Consider the following 22846-nt stretch of genomic DNA (forward strand, 5'->3'; position numbering starts at 1 on the left):
TGTTGTAAGCTCTCGGCAACGCACTCTTCTCGCATTCACCCGGCGGGCGGAAACAGTGAGTAAAGACCCGAGTGTCTATCGTTTCCACCCTCCAGTCGAATGCCTTCCAAGCCAGGGGAGGGGAGTGGTACGAGAGGAGGGGACCCTACTGCGACGGAGAAGACGAAAACCCTGACGGAGAAGAGAAAGACGGCGCTCGTGAGACTGCCCGGGAGAAAAGAGAGGTCATGCTACAGGGCGGAGAGTGCCGTGCTGCGGTTCAAGCCGCCGCAGGCGAACGAGAGGGGGGAGGTGTGGGGAGTAAATGCAAGCGGCGTCAGAGAAGGGGAACCGAGTCGTCAAGACTGCGAGACGTAGTGTGTCGAGCGGAGAGAGCGGCGTGTGTCGATAATGAGAATGGAGAGGTGTGCGCGAGTGTAGCGTGCCGAGGCGGTCAAGCGCGGCGTAGACGAGGGAGAGAAGGAGATTTAGGCGGCAGTCGCGTCGACGGGGCTCGCCGGCTTGTCGCCCGGCGCAGCGTCGCCATTGACCGAGTTCTCGACGACGGGCGAGTGCGAGCCGGTCGGCGAGGTGGGCGACGCGGCGATGGGCGAAGTCGGGACTGCGCCGTCCGGGTGGGCCATGCCCGTCTTGTAGCGCACCGTCTCGAAGACCCTGCGCGGCGAAGAAGGTCAGCATCAACCCTCCGCTGCAAACGCCGCCGACGTCTGCCATACTGGCAGCGAAGAAACGACAGAGTGAGGAGCAACGCACTTGAGGAGCTTGCGCCTCGCGCCGAGCGCGCTCACGCCCTTGTCCTCGAGGTCCTTGTCGCCGAGGAGGACCATCTCCTGCCACTTGTGGCCCTCGAAGTTGGGCGTGTACTTGTGCAGGCGCAGGCTGCGCAGCCACGCGGGCGTGTCGCCGAGGAGCGCCATGTCGAGCGGCTCGTCCGGGTTGGCGCCGCTTCCGGGCGTCTGCTGCGGGTTGGCTCCCGCGCCGCCACCGCCGGGCGCGCCGCCACCGCCGCCACCAGAGCGCGACGAGTGGCCGTACGACGAGAGGTGCGGCGAGCGGTCGTTGCCGTGCGGGCGCGGCGAGCGGCGCGGCGAGGGCATCCCGCCGCCGAACCCGAGCCCGAAGCTCGGGCTCGCGCCTCCGCCGCCGCCACCGAGTCGCGGACTGAGCTGCGGGCCAAGGAGCCCGCCGGCGCCCAGCATGCCGACTCCGAGCCCGGCGTTGGCGCCGCCGCCGCCGAGTCCGACGCCGAGGCCGTTGAGGCTCGCGAGGTTCTGCAGCTGCTGCTGCTGCTGCATCATCTGCTGCTGCAATGCGAGGAGGCTCGCGATCTGCGCCTGCGTCTGCGCCTGGATCTGCTGCGCCGACGGCGTGCCGGGCGCGTTCATCCCGAGCCCGGCGAGCCCGGGCGACGCGCCGCCGGCGTGCCCGACGCCGAGCCCGTTCAGGTGCTGCTGCTGCTGGTGCTGCTGGCCGTGGTGGTGATGGTTGCCGCCGTACGCGTCGTGCCCCTGCTGCGGCGACTGCGGCGGGAGGTGCGCCGCGTTGGCGTTGCGCCAGTTCTGCTGCGCCGCCATCGCCGTCTGCTGCAACCCGGGGCTGCTGAGCGCGCCCGTGCTCGTCATGCGGCTCCCGCCCACGCCCGCCGCCGCCGCGCCAGGCGACGCCGGCGGCGGGTTGCCCAGGGCCGAGCCGAGCCCGAGGCTGAGCGCGCTCTGCTGCAGGTTCTTGAGCTGCTGCACGGCCGCGAGCTGGTCCTGCACGCGCTTCTGCGCCGTGCTCGCCGAGTCACCCGCACCCGCGCCGCCGTCATACATGCCGCCGAGCGCGCCGCCCGAGATGCCGCCGGGCCCGCCGACGCGCGCCGAGCGGCGGAACTTGCGCGCATCGTCGAGGACGATCCCGCCCTCGCCGCTGCCGCCAAAGTGGTTCGGGTTCGGGCTGCCTGCGCCGCCGTTCCAGCCCGCGAGGCGCTGCCCGACGCTCTCGAGGTTGGGGCTCGCGATGCCGCCGGCGCCGGCGCCGCCATAGTTGCCCGGCTCCATCGTGTCGCCCTTGCCGAACATGGGGATGAGCGGCGTGTTGACCATCGAGGCCCACGACCCGCCGACGAGGGGCGAGAGCTGCGCCTCGAACGGCGCGCCTCCGCCGTTGCCGTTGCCGTCGAGCGCGGGCGAGCGGAGGCACGCCGACGACGACGGCGCGTCGCCCGACGAGCCCGTGCTCTTGGGCCGGGGCGACGGCGAGCGCTCGCGCACCGTCTCGTCCTTGCCCCAGAGCGGGCTCTTGAGGCCCTCGCCGAGCCCGGCGGCGCTCGTCGTCGCGCTCGCGCTCAGGAGGAGGTTGGCCGGGGCGGAGGTGCGCGCGCTCGCCTTGAGCTTGGCGCGCTGCGACGCGAGCGTCGACGCGGCGGGGTTGCTCGCCGACGCGCCGAGGTCGGGCGAGAGGAGCGAGTCGGGGGCGGCGCCGCTCGAGGTCGAATGGGCATTGGCGTTGGACGAGGCGGCGAGCGACTGGCGCGCAAACTGGCGCACGACGGGCGAGGCGGGCGACTTGAGGCCGAGCGAGGCAATCTTGGCCTCCATCTGCGACTCGAACGAGAGCTGGCTCGGGTTGGCGGGGCTGAGGAGCGCGGCCGAGACGGGGTCCTGGCGCGCCATCTGCTGCAGGACGGTGATGAAGAAGCGCATCTGGAGCGGGGTCGCGCTCTGCAGGAGCGAGTAGAGGGCGGCGGTGCGCTCGGCCTCGCTCAGGACGCGGAACCACTGCTCGATGGCGGTCAACTCTTCCTTGAAGTTGGTGTCGAGGGACGCGGCGGCCATCTCTTCGAGCGTCGCCTCGTACTGCTGAAGGTCCTCGAACCAGCGGTCGATGGCTGTGCGGGCGCGCGTGCACGAGTGAAGTCAGTGAGAGAGTCCGGCAAGGGAGGAACGAGCGAGTCTCTGCGGCGCACCTTCAGCTGCGAGTCGCGCCACAAGGCACAAGGGGAAAGTGGTCAGTCGTGCACCTCGTGGACGAGCGACCGAGTGCTCGTGAGGCGAGCGCGACTCACTGTCGGCACCTTGGTGGTGCTGCTGCTGCGGCGGGGCGTGGTGCGCGCCGTGGCTGACGCCGAGGAGCTCGCTCGCAGGCCTGAGGCTGCTGCTCGAGCTCGCGCCGAGGCCGACTGCGCCCGTCGACGCGCGTCCGGGGCTGACTGCGCGCCAGTTCGCCGACGCCGACGAGGGGGCCGCGGCGGGCGAGTGGGCGACGCTCGCGCGGAGCTTTGCGGGCGGGGGCGCGTCGCTGGTCGAGAAGCGGGTCGGGCCCGAGCTGGAGAGGCCCTGGGGCGGGTGCGCGGGGGCAAAGGACGCGCGATGCGAGGGGAGCGTGCTCGTGCTCGTCGTCGCGGGCGGAGGAGGAGGCGGAGAGCGAGGCGACGCCGGGTGGCCGTCGCGCGTGGCGTGCATGGGCGCGGTGTGTGTGCGAGTGAGAGAGAGAGAAAGAGAGAACAAGGAACGCCAGCTGCACTCGCGAGGAGAGCGACGACGGAGTGCCGAGGGCCGAGGAGGAGGGCGACGTCGACGGGGCTCAGCTCCGCGGCGAAGGGGACACGGCGAGGGAGGGAGGGGGCGAGCGACCGGGCTCAGCGGGGGCACAGGCAGCGGGCGAGAGACTGGCTCTGGCGCGCTGGCGGGCGAGGCGACGACGAGGGGCGAGCGCTGCTGGCACGGGGCAACCAGCGCAGCGCAGCACAGCGCGCGTCTCCTCTCTCGCACAAAGTCGCGTGTCTCAGCCAACTCGGCATCTCGCTTTGCAACGCGTCTTACGGCCCTGCGCCCATCCGCGCAAGCTTCTTGTCCCGCCCGCGCTTGGCTCGGTCGTGCTCCCGCCGCCCGCCGTCACCCCTCCCCCTCGACGCGCTCCCTCCTCCACGCGAAGATCCGCCCCGCCCGCCGCGCTGCCCGCCGTGTCCTTGCCCTTGACCTTGCCCGTGCTGTTGCTGCTGTTGTTGCTTCTGTTGCGCGGGCACATTGGACGGCGCTGGACTCTCGCGAGGTCGGTTCGACGTTGCAGCGAGGTCCTGGTGCTTGTCCTGCATCTTCTGCAGCTTCTTTGGCTGCCATGTCCTCGCTTCGTCAGCACCGCACTGCGTAAACGGTGAGAGAGAGAAGCGGTGACAGGAAAAGCGGACGCACGTCCCGCTCGAGCATGCTCCTCCACCCCTCGATCTGCTCGTCCCCCAACCCCGTCTGCTCGCGCAGCGTCCTCCGTCCCTTCCCCCTGCGCGTCTCGCCGTCGCGCGCAAACAACCCCGGGTCGCGCAGGTACGCCGACTCGAGCACGAGCTGCACCGCCGGGCCGTAGCCCCGCGCTGCCGGTGCGGGCGCGGGCGCGGGGGCGGACGAAGACGAGGCGGTGGTCGACCCGCCCTGCGGGCCGTCGGGAATGCGGTCGTCCTCGTCCGACGCTTCGGCGTCGTCCGCGTCCTTGGGCTCGCCGTCGCCGACGCGCACGCGCGGCCCTCCGTCCTCGTCCCCCTCGAGGAACGCCTCACCCTCTCCCTCTTCCTCGTCGTCCTCCTCGTCCGAAGACGGCCGCTCGGCCATGGCGAGGATACTCGCCTTGAGCTGCTCGTCGAGCGCGAGCGCCGACGAGCGCGCAGCAGCGAGAGGCGCAGCCGACGCGGCCGACTCGTGCTTCTTGCGCGCCGAACCGCCGACGAGCAGCGTTCCGCGCGAGAAGAGCAAGTCAGAGTCGTAGACGTTGGCGCGCGTCGGTGCGGGGGCGGGCGACAGAGTGGGGGCAGGAGCAGGCGCAGGCGCAGGAGGCGCAGGTGCGGTCGTGGGCGCCGCGCGGCCCTCCTTCAGCGCGGCGAGCTCTGCCGGGAGCGGCGCGTCGTCGAGAAGCGAAGCAACGAGCTTCTCGGTGGCGGCCTCGAGTGAGGGAGATGCGAAGGCTGGGTGGACGAGGGCGGCGCGGAGGAACGGCGGCGCGAGGTGCGGGAACAGGTCGACGAGGTGCGAGACGGCCTGCACCGCAAGCGGTCTTTCGTCAGTCCTCCCTCGTCCGTTGCTACCAGGAGCAAATCGCGCAGGACGCACCGAAGCAAGCTCTGCCTCCCTCTCGGCGCCCCCACTCCCGCCCCTCGCGTCCGCCCGCCCCGCGAGCGTCGTCTCCTCGCGCTTGTCCGCCCCGAGCCCGACCTGCGGGTCCGCCGCCCCGCCTACCTGTTTCGCGCGTCTCAGGCGCTCGAGCCACTCTCCCGCCGCGGCATCGCCGCCGTCGTCGTCGCCGGGCGCGCGCCGCAGCGCGCCGACGAGGTCTTTGACCTGCCGCGCGGTCGGGCCGACCGAGCCCTGCACGGCGTCGGACAAGGTCTGCGCGAGCGAGAAGTGCGTCTGGAGATCCGCGGCGAGGGGCGTGGGCGGGTGAGGGGCGCGCGGGACGAGGAGGGTCAGGAGAGAGTGGAGCGCGTTGAGCGGGGTCGAGGCGGACGAGGAGGAGGAGGCGATGGCGGATGAGACGGTCGTCAAGAGGGCGTGCACGGTCTCGAGGAGGCTCAGGCGGAGCTCGTCCTGTGCCGTAGAAGAAGAAGGGCCCGAGGCGGACGCAGAAGCGAGGCGAGCATAAGTCGGGAGGACGACCGAGAGCAGCTCCTGGGCGGCGGCTGCCCCCGCGGTCGAGATGGGCGAGAAGCACTGCACAGCGCCCCTCACGAGCGCGAGGAGTGTCTGCGCGGCCCTGTGTGCGCCGTCGCTGTCGGATTGCTCGATGTCGGCGAGCGCGAGTGAGAGAGCCTGCACGGCGTCGGTGCGGACGTGGTCTGCGAGGCGAACGTTGCTCGCGAGGGCATCGCTGACGACGCCCAGGGCGAGCTGGTGGTTGGTCGGGAGGAAGGCGGCGAGGTAGGCTGCGACGAGGCGGAGGCTCGCGAGGGCGCCCTTGACGGGGGCAGCGCGGGCGACGACGGCGTGCAGGAGGCTTCGCGTGTGTGCGTTTCCCTCCACAGGCTCTGCGTGGGCGAGGAGGGCGCAGAGCGAGTCGAGGACGGGCGGGTGCGCGAGGGTCGCGGCGAGCGACGACGGCGGGAGCGCGAGGAGCGCGAGGAGGAGCTGCGTGTGCGAGTCTGCGGCCATCCCTGCACGCTCTCTGTGCTCGGCTCCCTTCCAGCCCTTTGCGAGGGTGCTGCGGGCGGTGTGAGGCTGCGCGGATGCCGTCACGGCCAAGTCCGAGCGAACGTCTCTGCGCCGACCCTCGCCGTCCTTCTGCGAGCAACGACTCGAGCAGAGTGCAAGGGACCCACAGGACTCAGGGCCACTCACTCGCAGCCCGTCCACCGGCCCTCGTCGCGCGCCATGAGCGGCGTCTTTCTCCCCGATGCTCTCGCGCCCGTCTCGCTCGTCTCGAGCGCTCTCGCAGCCGCAAAGCCAGGCAAGCCAGCCGAGCCAAACCCTCTCCCGACCCTCATCGGCGTCGTCGTAGAAAGGTACGCCCCCTTCGCCGAGTACTCGCCCTTATCGCTTCCTCAGGCTGACACGCCTCGTCGATCTCGCCTTGCCTCGACCGCAGTATCGCAGAGGTCGCCATCCTCTGGCAAGTCGGAACTGGCCCTTTCCCTGGAGCCACCCGCTCAATCACGCTGACACCGCTACCTGCCTCGGTCCTTGTTCTCGCTCGCTTCCGCGCACGTTGCTGGTCATCAGCGCTGTCGGCTGGTTCCTTGCGCACAAGGGCATCGTTGACGACAAGGCGAAGAAGGTCAGTTAACGCAGTCGAGCAGTTCCTTATGATCAAGAAAAGGGACCTGCCTACGCTCCTGTCGTCTGCAGCCTGCTGACTCTGTCACGCACCCGCAGACCCTCAACAAAAGTGTGCCCCGCTCGTATCGACACGAATGGACAAATGACTGACTCCATACGTGCGCGCAGTCAACACGTCGCTCTTCACGCCATGCCTCCTCTTCAACAAAGTGGCCTTCTCGCTCACGCCCGACAAGCTCGCCGAGCTGTACATCATTCCGATCGGCTTCTGCGTCATCTCTGCCTTCTCTGCCGGCATTGCCTATGTCTTTGGCCGCCTCGTCGGGCTGCGCAAGAGCCAGCGCAACTTTGCCAGTGCGTCCGGCGCTCCCTCTCTCGCTCTCCCGACTGACCCCGCTCTTGCTTCCGCAGTCGCCTGCGCCACCTTCCAGAACTCGAACTCGCTCCCCATCGCCCTGCTCCAGTCGCTCATCGGCGAAAAGCTCCCGCTCACGTGGGGTCCGCACGACAGCCGCGATGCCATGCTCGGCCGCGGCCTGTCGTACCTCGTCCTCTTCTCGAGCCTCGGCATCATCGTCCGCTGGAGTATCGGCGTCCGCCTCATGACGAGCGCCGAGGGGCAGGAGGACGACGCCGGGGCCGACGGCCGCGCGGGCGCACAGGACGCCGAGGCAAACGCCCAGGGCGACGGCTACGACGTGCGCGAGGACGAGGCGCACGCGCGCGAGGGCGACGCGCTCCTCCAGTCCCGCTCTTCGAACAAGAGCGTCTCGCACCAGAGCTCGCGCTCGATCCTCAAGAAGCCCGCCGGCGGCGCTAGAAGCGACGGCGCGACACCCGCGCGCACGCGCGAGTCGACCGTCTCGGCCGGCTCGTCGTCTGCGTCAGACGATGCGACGACCGTCGTCGCTGAGCCAGCCAACGGCAGCAGCAGCGGTGGCGGCGGCGCGAACGGCACCACGGCGGCCGACCAACTCGTCGTGCTTCCGTCGACCAACTTTGCCGGGCGCGCAGACCTCGCGCGCCAGGTCGCCAAGGAGCGCAAGAAGCGCGCGCGGATCTTCCAGAGCTTCCCCAACACGCCTATCCCGAGCGTGTACAGCGCGAGCGAGGGCGGGCGCGACGACGACGACGAGGACGACGAGAGCGACGAGGGGTGGAACAGCGATTCTGACGGGGACGACGACGGCAACGCCGAGTGGGGCGCGCGCCGCGGGTTTGGCCGGCGCTGGCTCAACGGTGGCGGGCGCTTTGCGCGCGTGCGCCGGTTCGCGCGCCGCGCCGGCCGCGCGCTCAAGCGCTTCTGGGCAAAGTTCAGCGACTTTATGACGGTCCCGCTCTGGGCTGCCGTGCTCAGTCTCGTCGTCGCGTGCATCCCGCCGCTCCAGTCGACGCTCAACAAGGCCGAGCCGCTCAAGGCGTGCGTGACTTCCGCCCGCTTTTCGTCCGAACGGCGAGCTGACGATCGCCTCTCTGCAGTGCCATCCGCTCAGCGGGCTCGTGCTCGGTCCCCATCACGCTCGTCACCCTCGGCGCCTACTTCTACCGCCCGTCGCCCGCCGCAGCGGCCGAGACGTCGCCGCTGCGCCGCGAGGAGCAGGAGCTCCCGCCGCACCTCCAGCCGCCACGCGCGCCGCTCGCCAGCTTCTCGCGGCAGCTCCTACGTCGCATCCGTCAGCCGTTCGCACCCCTGCCGCAGAGGCTCGGGGGAGACGCGGCGGCGACGACGCACGGCGAGAAGCGCACGATCCTCGTCTCGGTCGTCACGCGCATGATCATCGTCCCTGCGGTCCTCATCCCGCTCTTTGCGCTCTATGCTGCCAAGACCGTCAACGTCGCCGACGATCCGGTCTTTGTCGTCGTTGCGTGCTTGCTGATCGGGTGAGAACCGCTTTTCGCCGGCTCTTCTTCACTCTCGCGCGTACTGACACTTCCCCTACTACCCAGATCACCGTCGGCAATCACACTCGCTCAAGTGGCATCATCTGCAGCGGGCCCAGCGTTCGAACGGCTCATCACGCGCACCTTGTTCGTCAGCTACGCCTTCCTGACGTGCGTTATCCCCTGTTTTAGGCCCCTCGAGCTTGTGAACCGGTGCTGACTTGCTCGATGTGTACAGCGCTCCTACGACTGTCATCCTCGTCCTGGCAGCCATCTGGATCGATGGTCTGCAACACCCGCATACCAACGGGCCGGGCCAGCACGGCGGCGCGCCTCTCATCGCGCTCGCCAACGCAACTATGCCCGCACTCGTCGGCGTGTAGGCGTGCGCACGCGGCGCTACAACAGGCGCTACGGATGTAGGAAAAGAGGCGAGAGACGCAGGAGGAGAAGAGTTGGTTTCCATATCGCAGTCCTTTTTCGTGCAGTCTATCGCGTGTTCCTCGCAGACATCTCGAGCTTGGTCCGCGTGTAGAGGTTACACTACATGTACAGGAAGCGCGAGCGTCCGTTCTACTACGCCTTGACCTTGGGCTTGCACTCGTCGCCGCACAGCCGGACAAACACGCCGTTCCCGCCGCCGGCGCCGCCGGCGCCGCTCCCCGCGCCCTCGTCCTCCTCGCTGAACGCGACGGCGAGCTGCGAGCCGTCGGCGTTGAACTCGAGCGCCGAGATCGGCGAGGGGTACTTGGGGAACTGGCGCAGGCGCTTCTTGGCTGCTGGGTCCCACACCGAGACGGTCGAGTCGCCGCCACCCGTCGCGAACGTGCCGTGTCTGTTTGTCACCGAGCACATGGCATCAGTCTTGGGCCTCAAGGGAAGAGCCGGAACCTAAGGAGAGCGCTCGCAACGTACGTCGGGTTGAACGCGAGGCCCTGGACGGGGTAGACCGTGTCGACGCCCTCGACGACCTGGCGGTGGCACTTGAACGCGTACTTCTTGGCCTGCGCCTCGGGCGCCGGGTCGAAGAACTCGACGGCGACGCGGCCCTCGATCGAGGTCGTGACATAGCCTGCGGGAGGTGAGCGAATTCGGGTGAGCGAGAGGCGCGGCGCAAGGTACAGAACGAAGAGGTTGACGCACCCTTGTCGTTCGGCATGATCATGACGGCGCGCGTCATGAACTTCAAGCTGCTCTCCCTGCGCTGCCACGGCTCGATCTCGTCGCCCTTCTTGCCCTGCGCGAGCGCCTCCTTGAGCTGCGGGATGTCCCAGATCCAGACGTGCCGGCCGCCCATGGCGCAGACGATCTTGGACTGCGAGACGGCGAGCGAGTAGACCTTGTGCGGGAGGCGGAGGACGAGCGGGTCGGGGGAGGGTTGCGAGGTCGAGGGGTCGATGCGCGTTAGCCGCAGGGTCTGGTCCCACGAGCCCGAGACGACGCAGTCTGTGAGGTATCTGCGTCAGCTTAGGTCCGGCTCGGGGCAGGAAGCGTGGTGCGTACCGAGTTCATCGCTGTACTCGACGCATCGCACCGCGTCGTCGTGTTTGCAAATGAGCTGCGTCTCGTTCGAGTCAAAGTTGACGCTGTGCACAACACGAAAGAGGGTAAGCTGAGCTACTCGAAGCACACTGAGCCACGAGACGACGCACGTCCGGACCTCCTTGCCGAGGCCACCAGCATACGCAATGCGCTCTGTCCGCAGCGCCCATGCCACATCGAGCACCGCCCCTCGCTGTGCAAGCTTGAGCGGTGCAGTCGGGTTGCGCAGGTCGTGCAGGTAGACGTTCTGCACGCGTTGACCGGCGCGAGAGGGAGGGGGAGCAGGTCAGCGACATCCGTTCGAAGCGCCTTGGTCGCGCGTCACAATGCACAGACAGGGATGCTGAAAGCAACGCACGCGGTCCCAGCTGCCCACGAGAAGGAGGTTGGGGTTGGTCGGGTGGAACGCGAGCGATGAAACAGAGTCGACGAGGGCCGGCAGCTGCACGTCTGCGGGCGGTTCTCGAAGGGTCAGCCGATGCCTGGACAGCTCACAGAGGGACTGGTCCACGCGCCTGGTGTCTGCGCCATGGCGGGAGCGAGCTGTCGTGGCTCAACCTCGCCTCGCTCTCGTCGCGCGAATCCTCTTGGCCGCGAGCACCTCACGCGCACTCTTTGAATACAGCATTTCCTGGCTGGTCTCTGCTTCGAGCTGCTCTACTCGCCTGCCAGCTTGTCCGGGTCTCTCTCCATCGTGTCCCCGTCTCTTGCTGTCCTCGCACTTGCCTCGCACAGAGCGTTCTCGACCTCTCAGGCAGCTGCCTGGCGCGCTAGCACTGCCAGCTTCTAGTAGCGTGGACCCGACAGAGCGCTGCTGTTCCTTTCGTCCCAGGTCCGTACTGGAGCTTGCTCGGCTCCCTACTGTCTCTGGAACGCTCTCTCACCTGCTACGTCGCGGCTGCTGTTCTTTCCATGCACCTATCAGTATCGACCGCTCTCCTCCTCGCGTTCGACCTCCCTCCCGTCTTAGCTTCCAGCTGACCTGTCTTCCCTGTCCATCCTGCCTCTCCTCCTCGCTCTCCCGCCTGATCTTCTCGATCCTGTTTCCGCCCTTTGGCCACCCACACACATCAACAAGCAATAGCAATGCCTCAACCTTCCTGTCGGCCCTCCCACAGAACCCCGGACCCTGATACTAACGAGGCTCACGCATCTTCCAGCCTGAGCAATCAATTCATGCTCCACGGCTGCATACTCTCCCCCGCTCATTCAGTATCGAGCGTCATACGCTGTTGCTCGCCGTATTCTCGACGTGGCTCCGCTGCTGCCACTGCTCCCGCTGCGCTCGGCGCTTCCGAGCCTCTGTCCGACCTCTCTCGCCGCTCTGCTCGTCACGGCGCGAGAATCACTCGGTCGAAGCGTCGGCGGACAGGCGGACGGATTGTCACACAGGGTCGCCCACGGGAAGGCGACTGAGGTCTCGTGTGGTAGTGCTGAACAGGCGTCTCGTCGCCTCGGTGGACTCGAGCATTCCGCCGCCCGGCGTTTCAATGCTCGTCAACGCAGCATCGAAGCGTCCCAGGCTGCTCTTGTGCATGCTACTTACCCATACAGTGCTTTCCAACCGCAGGATACAAGGACAAGCAAGGTCCGCCTCGCTCCGTCCGCTCGCGCCCGACCCCGCTCGTCGCGGCCAGGACTATCTCGCCCGACGCTCTGTCTATCAGCGAGCCAAGATGCGCATGACACTGCCACCGAACCTCCGCAATGCAGTTTCGGAGAGACAGGGTACGAGCGCGAGGCAAGCTTCTCTCTCCTCGTCTCTCTCGGTTGCGACGCCGGACCACGCGCGCGCGCGAGCGAGTTCCAATGAGGAAACCGAGGTAATTGCAATCGTTGTGGTTGTGTAGAGGCGGGCAAAGCGAGGACACAAGATCAGGGTGTGCGAGAGATGGGGGGACACCCGGGGAGAGGAGCGGGGAGGGACACCAAAGGACGAACAGAAATGGGGCAAGGCGATGTGTAGTGTGGAGGGAAGATGAGCGAGTGAAGGAGGGTCTGCTGGAGGAATGAGAGAGAGAAGAGAGGGTACACGCTGAAAAAAGGACAGGAAGAGGAGGAGAGTCGGCAGTGAGAAGGGGCCGGCGAGGGTCATGAATCGCTGCGGCTCGTTCAAACTTCGCACTTTTCTACGCCGAGAGGAGGGTCGTCTGGACCATGATGTCGCAGACGGCGTACGGGTCTGCGCAGAAAAGAGGGAACACAGGTCAGCTCCAGTCAAGACGCGGGAGGGGGAAAAGGCAGAGTCCTCCCCACTCCACAGGCGATAAGAGGAGAAGGCACGCACCGATGTTCGAGGCCGGGCGGCGGTCCTCGAAGTAGCCCTTGCCGGCAACAGCGACCGACTTGGGGATACGGATCGACGAGCCGCGGTTGGCGACGCCGTACGAGAACTGGCCAATGTGGCCCGTCTCGTGGCGACCGGTGAGGCGGAGGTCGTTGCTGCACGTGCGCGCGAGGAACGGTGAGCGGAACGGAGCGAGAGTTGAGGACGAGAGACGAGACGGACTCGGAGCCGTAGACCTCGATGTGCTGGAGGTGGCGCTTCTCGAGCTTCTTGATCATCTCCTCGATCGCCTTCATGCCGCCCTCGGCACGGGTCTCGGCAGTCGAGTAGCTGCGCGAGAGCGAAAGGTCAGCTGCTGACTCGAGGAAGCGGAGGGACGGAAAGGCGGAAGGGCTTACTTGGTGTGGCAGCCGGCGCCGTTCCAGTCGCCCGCAAGCGGCTTCGGGTGGAACGAGACGGTGACGCCCCACTCCTCAGCGATGCGGATGAGGAGGTAGCGGGCCATCCAGAGGTGGTCGCCCATGTCCTTGCCGGCGCACGGGCCGACCTGGAACTCCCACTGCGACGGCATGACCTCGGCGTTGATGCCCGAGATGTTGACGCCGGCGTAGAGGCACGCGCGGTAGTGCGCCTCGATCATGTCGCGCGCAAAGACCTTGCCGGCACCGACACCGCAGTAGTACGGGCCCTGGGGACCGGGGAAGCCGCCGACGGGCCAGCCGTACGGGCGGCCGTCCGAGCCGAAGATGGTGTACTCCTGCTCAAGACCGAACTGTGGAGAGGGGAAAGGGTAAGCTCAACGGGGAGGCGTGAAGGCGAAAGGAGCCGCGACGCACCCACGGGTCCGACTTGGCAGCCGCCTCCATGGTCTTGGCGCACGAGTAACGGTGGTTGTACTTGTTGGGGGTGCCGTCGTTGTTGTCTGTGCAAGCAATGCAAGCGTGAGCTGCGGCTCGGCCGGGTAGAAGAGGGACGGCAGAAACGAACAGGTCTCGCAGATGACGATGATGTTGTCGCCGCGGCGGAACGGATCAGGGAAGAAGGCAGCCGGGCGAAGGAAGACGTCCGAGTTGCTGCCCTCCGCCTGGCCAGTCGACGAGCCGTCGAAGTTCCACTCCTTCAGCTCATCGACGGACTTGATGGGACCATCCAGGGTCTGCCAGGCGGAGGCGGGGCAACGGGTCAGCTCTGCGTCCTGCATATGCAGACGGGAGACATGCTCGAGCAGTCGCAGAGGTGCCGGCGAGTGGTGCGCGGAATGACGGGACGAGGACGAGATGCGGGGGGGGACGGTAAATGAGCGGCGGGGAAGGGGCAGCGACGCGAGGTCGGACGTTGGCTTTATCGAGCAAGTCGACCGCGTCCGGCTCCAGCATTCCATCACTGTGCACCCGTGCCACCGCCTCCTGCAGCGCGCATCACTGAACTCGATTGACGAGGCCTCGAACGGGCCGCCGAGCCCGCGCCCAGGGACGTCCGCCTGCGTGCCCGTCATCCGCGTTCGCGCGACGAGAAGGATGGCTCACCGTGGTCTTGGAGCGGAGACCACTGTCGGCGTCAATCCAAACCTGCGCATCCGGGAGAGCGACGCGGGGCGAGCGGAGCAAGAGTCAGCGTCGATCCGAACTTGACCGACCGAGCGAGCGCCACTCGTCGCGGGGTCAGGGCAGCGAGACTCACGTATTCCTGTGAGGGTGTAGAGCAGCCAGCGAGTGGGCAGACGGGCAGAAAGCGTCAGCGGGCTGCGAGCGGGGCGGGGGCAGCGTGGCCGCAGTCGCCCGGGTTTGGGGGAGGCGGTCGCGTGCGAATGCCGCTCTCGACGGGGACGCGGCGGGAGGGAAGCGCACCGCCTGGATCTTGCCACCCTGGGGCAGGTCCATGTACTGCGCGGGCGGTCATGCACACCGAGGGCGAGGGGCGCGAGCGATAAGGAGTCAGCGACGGGCGACGAGGGCAGAGACTGGCGCCGACGAGAGCCGGGGCGCGCGAACGGGACGCACACGCTCGAGGAGCGCCGGATGGTAGACGTGCGGGGAGAGGCCCTGGTGCGCCATGGTATCGTGCAGGAACAGAGAGTGCGGAGAGTGCGAGGACGAGCAGGACCAGGCGAGACTCGAGAGGGCGCGCGCTCGCTGGCGACACGACGCTCGTCCCGCGCACCGGCCTCGCCCCCCCTTTTTCCCCGCGCTAGCCTCTGTGACTCTTGTCTCTGCTGCACCGACCTTTTTCTGAGTAGCAGCCAACGTCTCCTCCCTCTCATCGCTCGCTGCCTACGATTCTGCTGCTCGTCGTTCCGCCCGTCGGCCATCTCGTCATCTCGTGCCTCCCTCCCTTGCTCGGTCTCCCCTGCTGCGTTCCGTACTGCACAGCCTCTCCAACCCCCTCGTCAGGAGACTCTGCGCGCAGCACAGCCTCGGAACGTCCGTCTGCACGCGTCTACGGCTCCCGGGCGGGTTTCCGACGCCCCGCATTGGCTGCACCGCTGCTCGGCCGGGCTTTGTCTGCCCGTTGGCAACGCACGTTTCCATCTTTGGGTCTTCCTCGCCTCTGCGCGCCAGGCGCCCGCAACACGTTGGCCATGCAGGTTATGGTTGACGTCAGTATCTATGGCCCAACTATGGCCGGAGACTCGGTACGAGCCTGGTCTTCCACGTTCAAACAGCATCCCCTCTTGCCCCTGCCGCCTCTCCTACGGCGACTTCAGTGTTGCAGCCATTCGTGGAGGCTAGCGGCAGCTCTGCCCGACAAGGCGACGGTTGGGACGGGAAACGCGAGGCGGACGCCTACCAGCAGTGAGCGAGCGGGAGGAAGAAGCGATGGTCTGACGACCGAGGCTCTACCTTTGTCTTCCACTCAATGGCATACTATCCTCCTCTCGTGCTCGACGAGCTCACTCCGCCAGGAAGAGCGGTCCGCATGCCTGACGAGCGAGTTTCGGCAGGACGAGACGGTTTTGAAAGAAAGACTCGCGCATACTCGAGCACACGAAAGCTAGGTGGTCGTCATTCGTCACACTGGACGGCGGCATGACACGCACTGGCGAATCGAGAGCCTTCGAGATCTCTGAAGCAAGCGAGCACCGCCTCTTTCACTCAGAGACGCACGTCGCGCTCCACATAGAGCTTCGAGCGAGCTAGACTGGTGCTGTACGGCTTCTATAAAGCTACAAAGAGCCGCTTGACTGCCGCTGGCGCCCGCGCACCTTCCCACCTCCGCGTCCACCTTCTCATCAGCCGAATCCGATCGCCGAGCGACGAGTACATTTCTGCACGTTCGAGCGACCAGCGAGGATGCTCACGATTGCGCAGGCGGTCACTCGTGCATCCCGGAGCCGTCCCCCAGCTAGCGTGCGGCCAGGGACGTCGTCGCTCGTCCACCTCAGACGGCTGCACCTCTCGCCGACCCTCTTCACAGCAGACCGCGGCTCGAATCCCCCACTCGAGCACACTTTGGCCATTCTCGGTGGCGGTCTCTCCGGCCTGTCGACTGCGCACTACTTCCTCCGCACCCTCGACCCCGCCGTGCGACGAAGGACCCGGATCGTTGTTCTCGAAAAGGAGGACCGCGTCGGTGGATGGTGCCGCGCGATTCGCTTGCAGGACGGGAGGAAGCTCGGAGAGGCGGAGAAGCCGGATGGGGGCAAGGAGCTGCTCGTGTTCGAGACGGGCCCGAGGAGCATCCGCCCGGTTGGGTTGCTCGGATGGCTCACGATCGAGATGGTGCGTCTCGCTCGGCGGTCTGCTGTGCCTCACGCTTCGCTGACATTATCTTCTACAGGCGCACGACATCGGCTTGACGCCGTCCATCGTCACAGTGCCGAAGACCGCGCCGTCCGCTCGCAACCGCTTCCTCTACTCCCCCTCGTCCGGCTTGACGCTCCTCCCGTCTTCCCTCGCCTCCGCCATCCGCTCCATCTTTACGACACCTCTCATCCGGCGCGTCCTCCCCTCGCTCCTTCTCGAGCCCTTCCGCCCCCGCTCGCCTCTCCACTCGGACCCGTCCGGCGCAGCCGACGAGTCCGTCGACGCCTTCTTCACGCGGCGGTTCGGCCCCGTCCTCGCCTCCGAGCTCGTGAGCGCCATGATCCACGGGATCTACGCGGGCGACGCGCGGCGCCTGAGCGTGCGCGCCGTGTTCCCACAGCTGTGGGACGCCGAGCGCGAGTGGGGGAGCGTCGTCCTCGCGGGCGTGTTTGGGCGCTCGGCGCGCGAGAGAGGGTGGAAGGAGAAGAGCGCGTGGAGGGTGCGTGCGGAGGCGGAGGAGGTCGAGATGCGCCGGGTCAAGGAGCGGATCCGCGAGAGCGGCGCAGAGGGGAAGGAGCTCGTGCAGGACATGGAGAAGGCGAGCGTGTGGGGCGTCAAGGGTGGTCTGCAGGGCCTGACGGAGCAGCTGCGAGAGCGGCTTGCGGTCGAGGGTGTCGAGTTCTGGATGGGCGAGAAAGGCCGGGTCGAGGAGGTCGAGAAGGTCGACGGGCAATGGCGGGTGCGCGCGATCTCAGCGTCTTACTTTCGCGCGCTGCTCACCAACAGGGTCCACAGATCCGCACCTCGGCAGGTCCGCTCGATGCGACGCACCTCGTCACCACTCTCCCGCAACTCTTGCCTCCTGCCCTCTCGCCTCCCTCGCTTCCCGCCCCGACTGTCAGCGTCATCAACCTCTCCTTCCCTGCGCCACCTCCGGACGCAGCGCCACTTTTCCCGCACGGCTTCGGCTACCTCATCCCGCGCACCGTCCCTCCCTCTCATAACCCGCACCACGCCCTTGGCGTCATCTTCGACACCGACGTCCAGCCCGACGTCGACGATGCGTCCTCGGCCGACCTTGTCAAGGTCTCTCTCCTCCTCGGCGGGTCCTACTGGCTCGACAAGCGTCCGCCGCCTTCGCCCTCGCATGACTCGCTCGTCGCCGCAGCGCTCGAGACCCTCCGCATGCACTTCCCCTCGACCGACTTCCCCGAGCCCGTGCACGCCTTCTCGAGCACGCACAGGGACTGCATCCCGCAGGTCCCGCCGGGCATGCTGCCCGACTTCCGCGCGTTCGGGACCCGCCTCGAGCAGGCGGGCAACGTCGCGGTCGTCGGCGGCGGGTTGAGCGCGGTCGGCGTCAACGGATGCGTCAAGGCGGCATGGGAAGTCGGGACCTCGTTTGCGCAGGCGCTCAACGAGGGTAATGGAGGCAGGGTGGACGAGGCGGTGCGGCGGGCGGTCAAGACGGGGACGCAGATGTGGGAGGTGTGAGACTGCGCAGTTACACGTGCATTGCAGTCTTCCCGCCCTTGGTGCCGCTATCGTCTGGCTGAGCTGTTGGCGGGGAGACTTGCACCCCATCCGTCGCAAGCAGAGCAGTGCTTCGCAAGCGAAGTACTCTCGCGCAGCTTGACGGCCTAGCAGCTCTCGCGACCACCTGACGACGTTGCGAGCAATCCGAGCAGCTCTCATTCGTCAATCGCGTACGAGAAGAGGGCTTCGCACCGGGAGCTGACAGTCCAGTTCCGCGCGAAAGAAGCGTCCACGTCTTATTGGAGGCTGCTGAAGCCTTGCAGGGCGGTGACTGAAGCTCAAAGTCACCACAGCGTTCGGTGGAATACCCAGCAGAAGCCCTTGCCGGCAGCCCGAGTGAACGTGGTGCAATTTGAGGACGAGCTGGATCGTCCCAGCTGGCCCAGTTGCTTCGGCCTCTTCTCGAGGCGAGCCAGCGATTTGTCTCTAGGTTGCAAGACTGCCGTCCTCGGCCGAGCAATTCCCTTGCGCCTGCAAAGAAAGGCGGGTTACAGCTTGACGGTTAGCTTCTCCCTCTTCCCGCCCTCGCTAGCCCCCTTCAGCCACCCCTTTATTCCACCCTCGAGCACCGCCGCGCGGCTCACGTCCTTTCCGACGCCGGCTTGATCTAGCGCGTCTTGGTACCATCCAGCGGAACGGTGTCCTCGTCCGCCGGCTGAGCACGAGTTGCAGTGGAAGATGACGAGGGCATGACTGCGCAGGAAACACCTTCAGCGGACTGCGGTCTTCATCGAATTTGAACAGCATCTTCGAAAGCCGAGTCGCGACGCACCGAGAGAGCATCGGCAGTAGACCAGGCAGTGTCGGGTAGAGCGAGTGCGCGGGCAGGTTGATGGCGCCGCTGATGAAGCCGTCCTGGGTGTCTGAAGAGCATCAGCAGCTGCAGTCTCCCCAAGCCTACCTTCCGGTACCGCGCCGTTGCCGTCCTTCGCACCGCCCCCCACCTTCTCCCGCCGTCTCCGAACCGCACAACCAGGCTCCACGCACCTCAAAGTCGGTCCTGCGCACGTCCACGACCACAAAGCTCCTCTTCTCGAGCTCTGGCTCGGCCTCGAGCTTGGCCTGCAGCTCGTCCGCCGTGAGCGACGGAATGTCGCCGCCGACGACGGTCGCGCGGGGAGTGGGGAAGGCAGCGTGCCAGGGCGCTTCTGCGGGGGCGTTGGCCATGTTTTGAGGGGTGTTGGAGGTGCTTCAGAGGCGGGGAGAGCTGCCTATGCCTACGGGCGGAGCGAGGGAGAAGCTGGCTCCGCGAACTGATGAAGATGGGCAATTCGAAATGGATGCTCGAGTTCGCGCAATGGCGTCTAGAGTGCGTAGCGTACGCAGAGTCACACGAGATTGCATTATGCACACGGCTAGTCGTCTCGGTGAGGAAGCGTGTGCTACAGGCGGAGATGTAGAGACTGATTACAAACAGCAAACAGACAGAGGACCGCACGGACGTGTTCTCACGCATCCGCCACCTTGATGACCACCTTGCCCTTGGCGCTGTAAGGCAACTACCGTTCAGCAAAGGGATGGGTGCGGGAAGCAGAAGGAAGGAGACACACCGGCCAGACATTTGCCGTTTGTACGCGTCGATGGCCTTCTCGAACGGGAACACCTCGTCGATGATCGGCTTGAGCTTGCCTAGGTACGTGCAGCAGAGTCAGAAGGGAAGACAGAGCAAGGTGCACCAAGCGGAAGGGGAAACAGACAGACGCACCCTCGCGGAGGAACTCGGCCATCTCCTTGAGCTCGCGCTCCTCGGGCTCCATCATCGCAAAGACATACTTGCGCGGAGTGCCGCCGAAGATGCGCGGGCGGGCAAGGCGGCCGGCAAAGACGACAGCCGAGGAGAACAGTGACCAGAGCGAGCCGTCCATGTGCGGGCCGGCGATGTCGAGGAAGTGGCCCTTGGGCTGCAGGAGCAGATTCAGCGCAAAGTCACGGCAGGCTTGCACGCCGTTCACCGTCCCGCCGGTACGGCTAGCGGGAGAAGTAGGTACAGGGGCTGAGGATTCCACGCACCTTGAGGTAGCGCGGCGACTTGGGATACAGCTCGCTGTTGGCCCCGACCGTGTCAAACACCATGTCAAAGGGCTTGTCCTTGTACTTCTCGGTGAGCTGCTCGGTGATGTCCCGCTCCTTGTAGTCGAGGATCTCGTCGGGTCCGAGCGACTGGACGAGGTCGCGCGAGTGCGGGGAGCAGGTTGTGACAACGTAGGCGCCGTATGCCTTGGCGAGCTGGGCGGGCAAGAGTTTGGTCAGATCATCATAGTGAGTGCGCAGCGCGCCTGCTTGTCCAGAGCAGCTTCTCCACGGTGATTCGTCGAGAGAGACGAGCGCACCTGAACAGCGTAGACGCCGACACCACCCGAGCCACCGTTCTGCGTAGTTGTATTTGTCTAGAGCGTCAGTACCACATAGCATGCTACGACACCTCTCAGTCCCGGGCAGCATGCCGGCGTCCCTCCGCGCAAGAGCGACGACGCACAATGAACACCCTCTGACCCGTGCTCTTCTTGAGCCCACCGGTGCGCATCATCATGTGGTACGCCGTGAACGTGACGAGCGGGAAGGTCGACGCCTCTTCGAACGAAACGTTGTCGGGCTTCTTGACGACAAGGCGCTTCTCGACGAGCGTGTAGTCGGCGAGGACGCCCTGGCCCGCCTTCATGACGGACTGCGCGGGGACAATGCCAAAGACTGCGTCGCCGACCTGGAGGCCCGTGCCGCCGAGGTCGCCTCCGGCGACGGTGCCGCTGAAGTCGCACTCGGGGATGGCGGGGACCTTCTGCCCCCACTTGATGGGCGCCACGCCCATCGACTTCCACCCGATGGGGTTAAGCGATGCTGCATGTACCTTGACGAGGACCTTGTGCTTGTTGGCGGCGGGAGTGTCGGTCGAAGGGTCGGGATGCTCCGACTCGAGGTGGAGAACGGACGAAGGGTTGCCCTTCTGGCGGAAGACCCAAGCGCGCATGTCCTGCAAGGGTGGCGTGCGACAGTTCAGCGCAGCCGCTCTCACTCTGCAAGTGCAGCGGAGTGACGCACTGTCGGATCGGGAACGAGAAGGTGGGGACGAGACGAGATGAGACGGTAGCACGAGCAGCAGCAAGCGGAGGCGTGGCGGAGAGCTTTTCAAGCGCTGTTGAGCAAGCAAGAGACGCTCAGTAGCAGTCGGAGCGGATGGATGCCGCACAGGTAGGTAAGCGCGCACACGCAAATCCTCGCCGAGGGCCCGATGGCCGTCATCTCCGGAGCTGAAGATCGTCGGACTTCGTGATTCCGCTCTACCGGTGCGCCCGTGCTCATGCCAATGCAACGGTACTCGAGCTGCACCGGTGTGGGCCGATTCGAGTCTCTGCATGTCCTCTCGTCTGCTCTTGATCCGCTCGCTGCTTGGACGCTTGGACGGGCCTTCACGGTTTCAACATCCTTTGGGACTTCGCCGACCTCGTGCAGGCCCCCGTTCTCCCTATTTGCAAGGAAGACGTCACGAGTAGGTGTTCCTTTCGCTTGTCCATCAGCAGCACGCGCACAGGTCGCCCTCGCCGGGTTGGCCCCACCTCGTCTCGCTACGATATCGTCAGTCCCGACGCTCAGCCCGAGAGCCACGTGCTCTGCAACATATGCATGTTCAGGGTCAAGGTGTCGGACGACCGCGCGACACCGGAACGGTCGGTGGGCAGAGGGTGGAACGCGTGGCTCATCGTCCAGGGCGAGAAGAGGTCGCGCCCGTCCGCGGACCAGACCGACGACTCGAAGGAGCTTCTGTGATGGCGCTGCACGAAGTACGACGACTTCGCACGAATGGCAGCAAGATCGGGGCGCCGTGAGATAGTGCAAGAGTTGTGCGAGAGCTTCGAGAGGGCCAGCAGCAGGCTGTGCGCGCAAGCGCGGCCGGTCCCACCACGGTGGGCGTACAGATACAGTGAGAGCAAACAAGCACAGGCACGCCTGAAACAGAAAGGCGACACATTCAACACGATCAACCCTCGCACCGTCATCGCTCCGCCCCGCTTGCCCACCCGTCGCTCTCTCCCAGACACGCGACCGAGCTGCATAAGCCGCGATGGAGTCTCTTATCTCAGACACGAGCCTGCCCGCCGAGATCCAGGCGCTCAAGGCGACCGCCGACCTGCTCGCGTCCCAGAAGCTCCGCTACCCAAACTCGTACACCCCGCCCGTCGAGGAGCGCCACAAGCGCCCCACTCTCGTCAACGTGCGTCTTTGCATCCCGAGTCCAAGTCGCGCGCCCTTCCGAGCTGATGTCGTGATGCGAGCAGGTCCCCGTCTGCGAGCCTCCGTCGACTTCGCACGACGACGACGACGCGCCCGCTCCTGGCGACCAGACCGTCGCGCTCACTGTCAAGTCGATCAAGCCTGCGCTTACCTTCTCGCTTGCGGCCCGCCCGACCGCGACCATCGCCGACCTCAAGGCGCAGCTGTACGCCGCCGAGCAGGGCAAGGGCGCACCCCCGCCCGAGGCGCAGCGATGGATCCTCAAGGGCAAGGCCATGGGCGACACCAAGCTCCTCAAGGAGTTTGCCGTCGAGGACGGGACCGTCGTCAACCTCATGGTGACCAAGCCCGCCGCACCGGCCGCCTCTTCCGCTTCCGCACCCTCTACCGCTTCTACCGCTCCGTCCCTCGTCCCCGCCGCCTCCGTCCCCGCCCTCACGCTCTCCGAGCCGGGCGCCTCGACGCCCCCCGCACCAGGGACCGCGCCGCCCTCGGTCCCGCTCGCAGCGGACCTGGACGCGCTCCCGCTGTCGACATCGACGTCGGCCGACGTGCCCGCGCTCGCAGGCGTGTCGGACGCGTTCCTCGAGCGCGTCGCGAGCCCACACCTGTGGCTCGAGGTGCGCGGCGTGTGCGAAGCGCAGTTCAAGGAGGACGGCCGCGGGTCCGCGGCGGCAGCGAGCAAGGGGGAGCAGGAGGCGCAGCAGGTGTGGGAGGCCATGTTTGCCGGGTGTCGGGACTGGATCAGGCCGAATCAGAAGGCGCTGATCCGGGAAAAGGTCGGGTACTCGGCCATGGGCGGGGTGTGAGCGTCGAGTGTGGTGGTTGTCTCCGGTTGTACACACTTTGCAGTCTCGACGTCGATACCCTTCTTCTCTCCCTATTCGCCT

At 66.6% G+C, this 22846-nt stretch overlaps 9 protein-coding genes across 9 annotated transcripts; 3 read left to right on the plus strand and 6 right to left on the minus strand.

Moving 5' to 3' along the window:
- Window positions 1–467: 467 nt before the first annotated feature.
- Window positions 468–3446, minus strand: VTS1 (Vts1p; the record flags this gene model as incomplete). Its single annotated transcript, XM_076648525.1, has 3 exons — window positions 468–654; window positions 754–2872; window positions 3050–3446. 3 exons carry the CDS (start codon window positions 3444–3446, stop codon window positions 468–470), a joined length of 2703 nt encoding a protein of 900 aa, XP_076505965.1.
- A 356-nt stretch (window positions 3447–3802) lies between these two features.
- Window positions 3803–6116, minus strand: CUE3 (Cue3p; the record flags this gene model as incomplete). Its single annotated transcript, XM_076648526.1, has 3 exons — window positions 3803–4096; window positions 4176–5009; window positions 5082–6116. 3 exons carry the CDS (start codon window positions 6114–6116, stop codon window positions 3803–3805), a joined length of 2163 nt encoding a protein of 720 aa, XP_076505966.1.
- A 219-nt stretch (window positions 6117–6335) lies between these two features.
- Window positions 6336–9004, plus strand: JCM10292_003314 (uncharacterized protein; the record flags this gene model as incomplete). Its single annotated transcript, XM_076648527.1, has 8 exons — window positions 6336–6466; window positions 6684–6738; window positions 6837–6849; window positions 6909–7094; window positions 7152–8160; window positions 8220–8621; window positions 8688–8792; window positions 8860–9004. The coding sequence occupies 8 exons, from the start codon at window positions 6336–6338 to the stop codon at window positions 9002–9004; spliced, it is 2046 nt and encodes a 681-aa protein (XP_076505967.1).
- A 193-nt stretch (window positions 9005–9197) lies between these two features.
- Window positions 9198–10694, minus strand: JCM10292_003315 (WD40 repeat domain-containing protein; the record flags this gene model as incomplete). The annotated part of the gene is made up of 7 exons (XM_076648528.1): window positions 9198–9456; window positions 9537–9693; window positions 9765–10067; window positions 10125–10207; window positions 10274–10410; window positions 10522–10613; window positions 10667–10694. The coding sequence occupies 7 exons, from the start codon at window positions 10692–10694 to the stop codon at window positions 9198–9200; spliced, it is 1059 nt and encodes a 352-aa protein (XP_076505968.1).
- Window positions 10695–12292: 1598 nt separating this feature from the next.
- Window positions 12293–14504, minus strand: GLN1 (glutamate--ammonia ligase; the record flags this gene model as incomplete). Its single annotated transcript, XM_076648529.1, has 9 exons — window positions 12293–12345; window positions 12451–12605; window positions 12673–12780; window positions 12849–13222; window positions 13287–13372; window positions 13438–13606; window positions 13977–14018; window positions 14298–14333; window positions 14451–14504. 9 exons carry the CDS (start codon window positions 14502–14504, stop codon window positions 12293–12295), a joined length of 1077 nt encoding a protein of 358 aa, XP_076505969.1.
- Window positions 14505–15740: 1236 nt separating this feature from the next.
- HEM14 (oxygen-dependent protoporphyrinogen oxidase) lies at window positions 15741–17687 on the plus strand (the record flags this gene model as incomplete). Its single annotated transcript, XM_076648530.1, has 3 exons — window positions 15741–16169; window positions 16228–16932; window positions 16989–17687. The coding sequence occupies 3 exons, from the start codon at window positions 15741–15743 to the stop codon at window positions 17685–17687; spliced, it is 1833 nt and encodes a 610-aa protein (XP_076505970.1).
- Window positions 17688–18217: 530 nt separating this feature from the next.
- JCM10292_003318 (uncharacterized protein) lies at window positions 18218–18896 on the minus strand (the record flags this gene model as incomplete). The annotated part of the gene is made up of 3 exons (XM_076648531.1): window positions 18218–18422; window positions 18502–18584; window positions 18717–18896. The coding sequence occupies 3 exons, from the start codon at window positions 18894–18896 to the stop codon at window positions 18218–18220; spliced, it is 468 nt and encodes a 155-aa protein (XP_076505971.1).
- A 281-nt stretch (window positions 18897–19177) lies between these two features.
- JCM10292_003319 (NAD(P)-dependent alcohol dehydrogenase) lies at window positions 19178–20694 on the minus strand (the record flags this gene model as incomplete). The annotated part of the gene is made up of 6 exons (XM_076648532.1): window positions 19178–19217; window positions 19280–19358; window positions 19435–19630; window positions 19740–19955; window positions 20060–20098; window positions 20206–20694. The coding sequence occupies 6 exons, from the start codon at window positions 20692–20694 to the stop codon at window positions 19178–19180; spliced, it is 1059 nt and encodes a 352-aa protein (XP_076505972.1).
- A 1092-nt stretch (window positions 20695–21786) lies between these two features.
- JCM10292_003320 (uncharacterized protein) lies at window positions 21787–22765 on the plus strand (the record flags this gene model as incomplete). The annotated part of the gene is made up of 2 exons (XM_076648533.1): window positions 21787–21936; window positions 22001–22765. The coding sequence occupies 2 exons, from the start codon at window positions 21787–21789 to the stop codon at window positions 22763–22765; spliced, it is 915 nt and encodes a 304-aa protein (XP_076505973.1).
- Between the last annotated feature and the right edge of the window lie 81 nt (window positions 22766–22846).

This window comes from Rhodotorula paludigena, assembly GCF_050403205.1.
Source record: "Rhodotorula paludigena JCM10292 DNA, Rt_paludigena_JCM10292v1_ctg16, whole genome shotgun sequence".
Taxonomy (NCBI): Eukaryota; Fungi; Basidiomycota; class Microbotryomycetes; order Sporidiobolales; family Sporidiobolaceae; genus Rhodotorula; species Rhodotorula paludigena.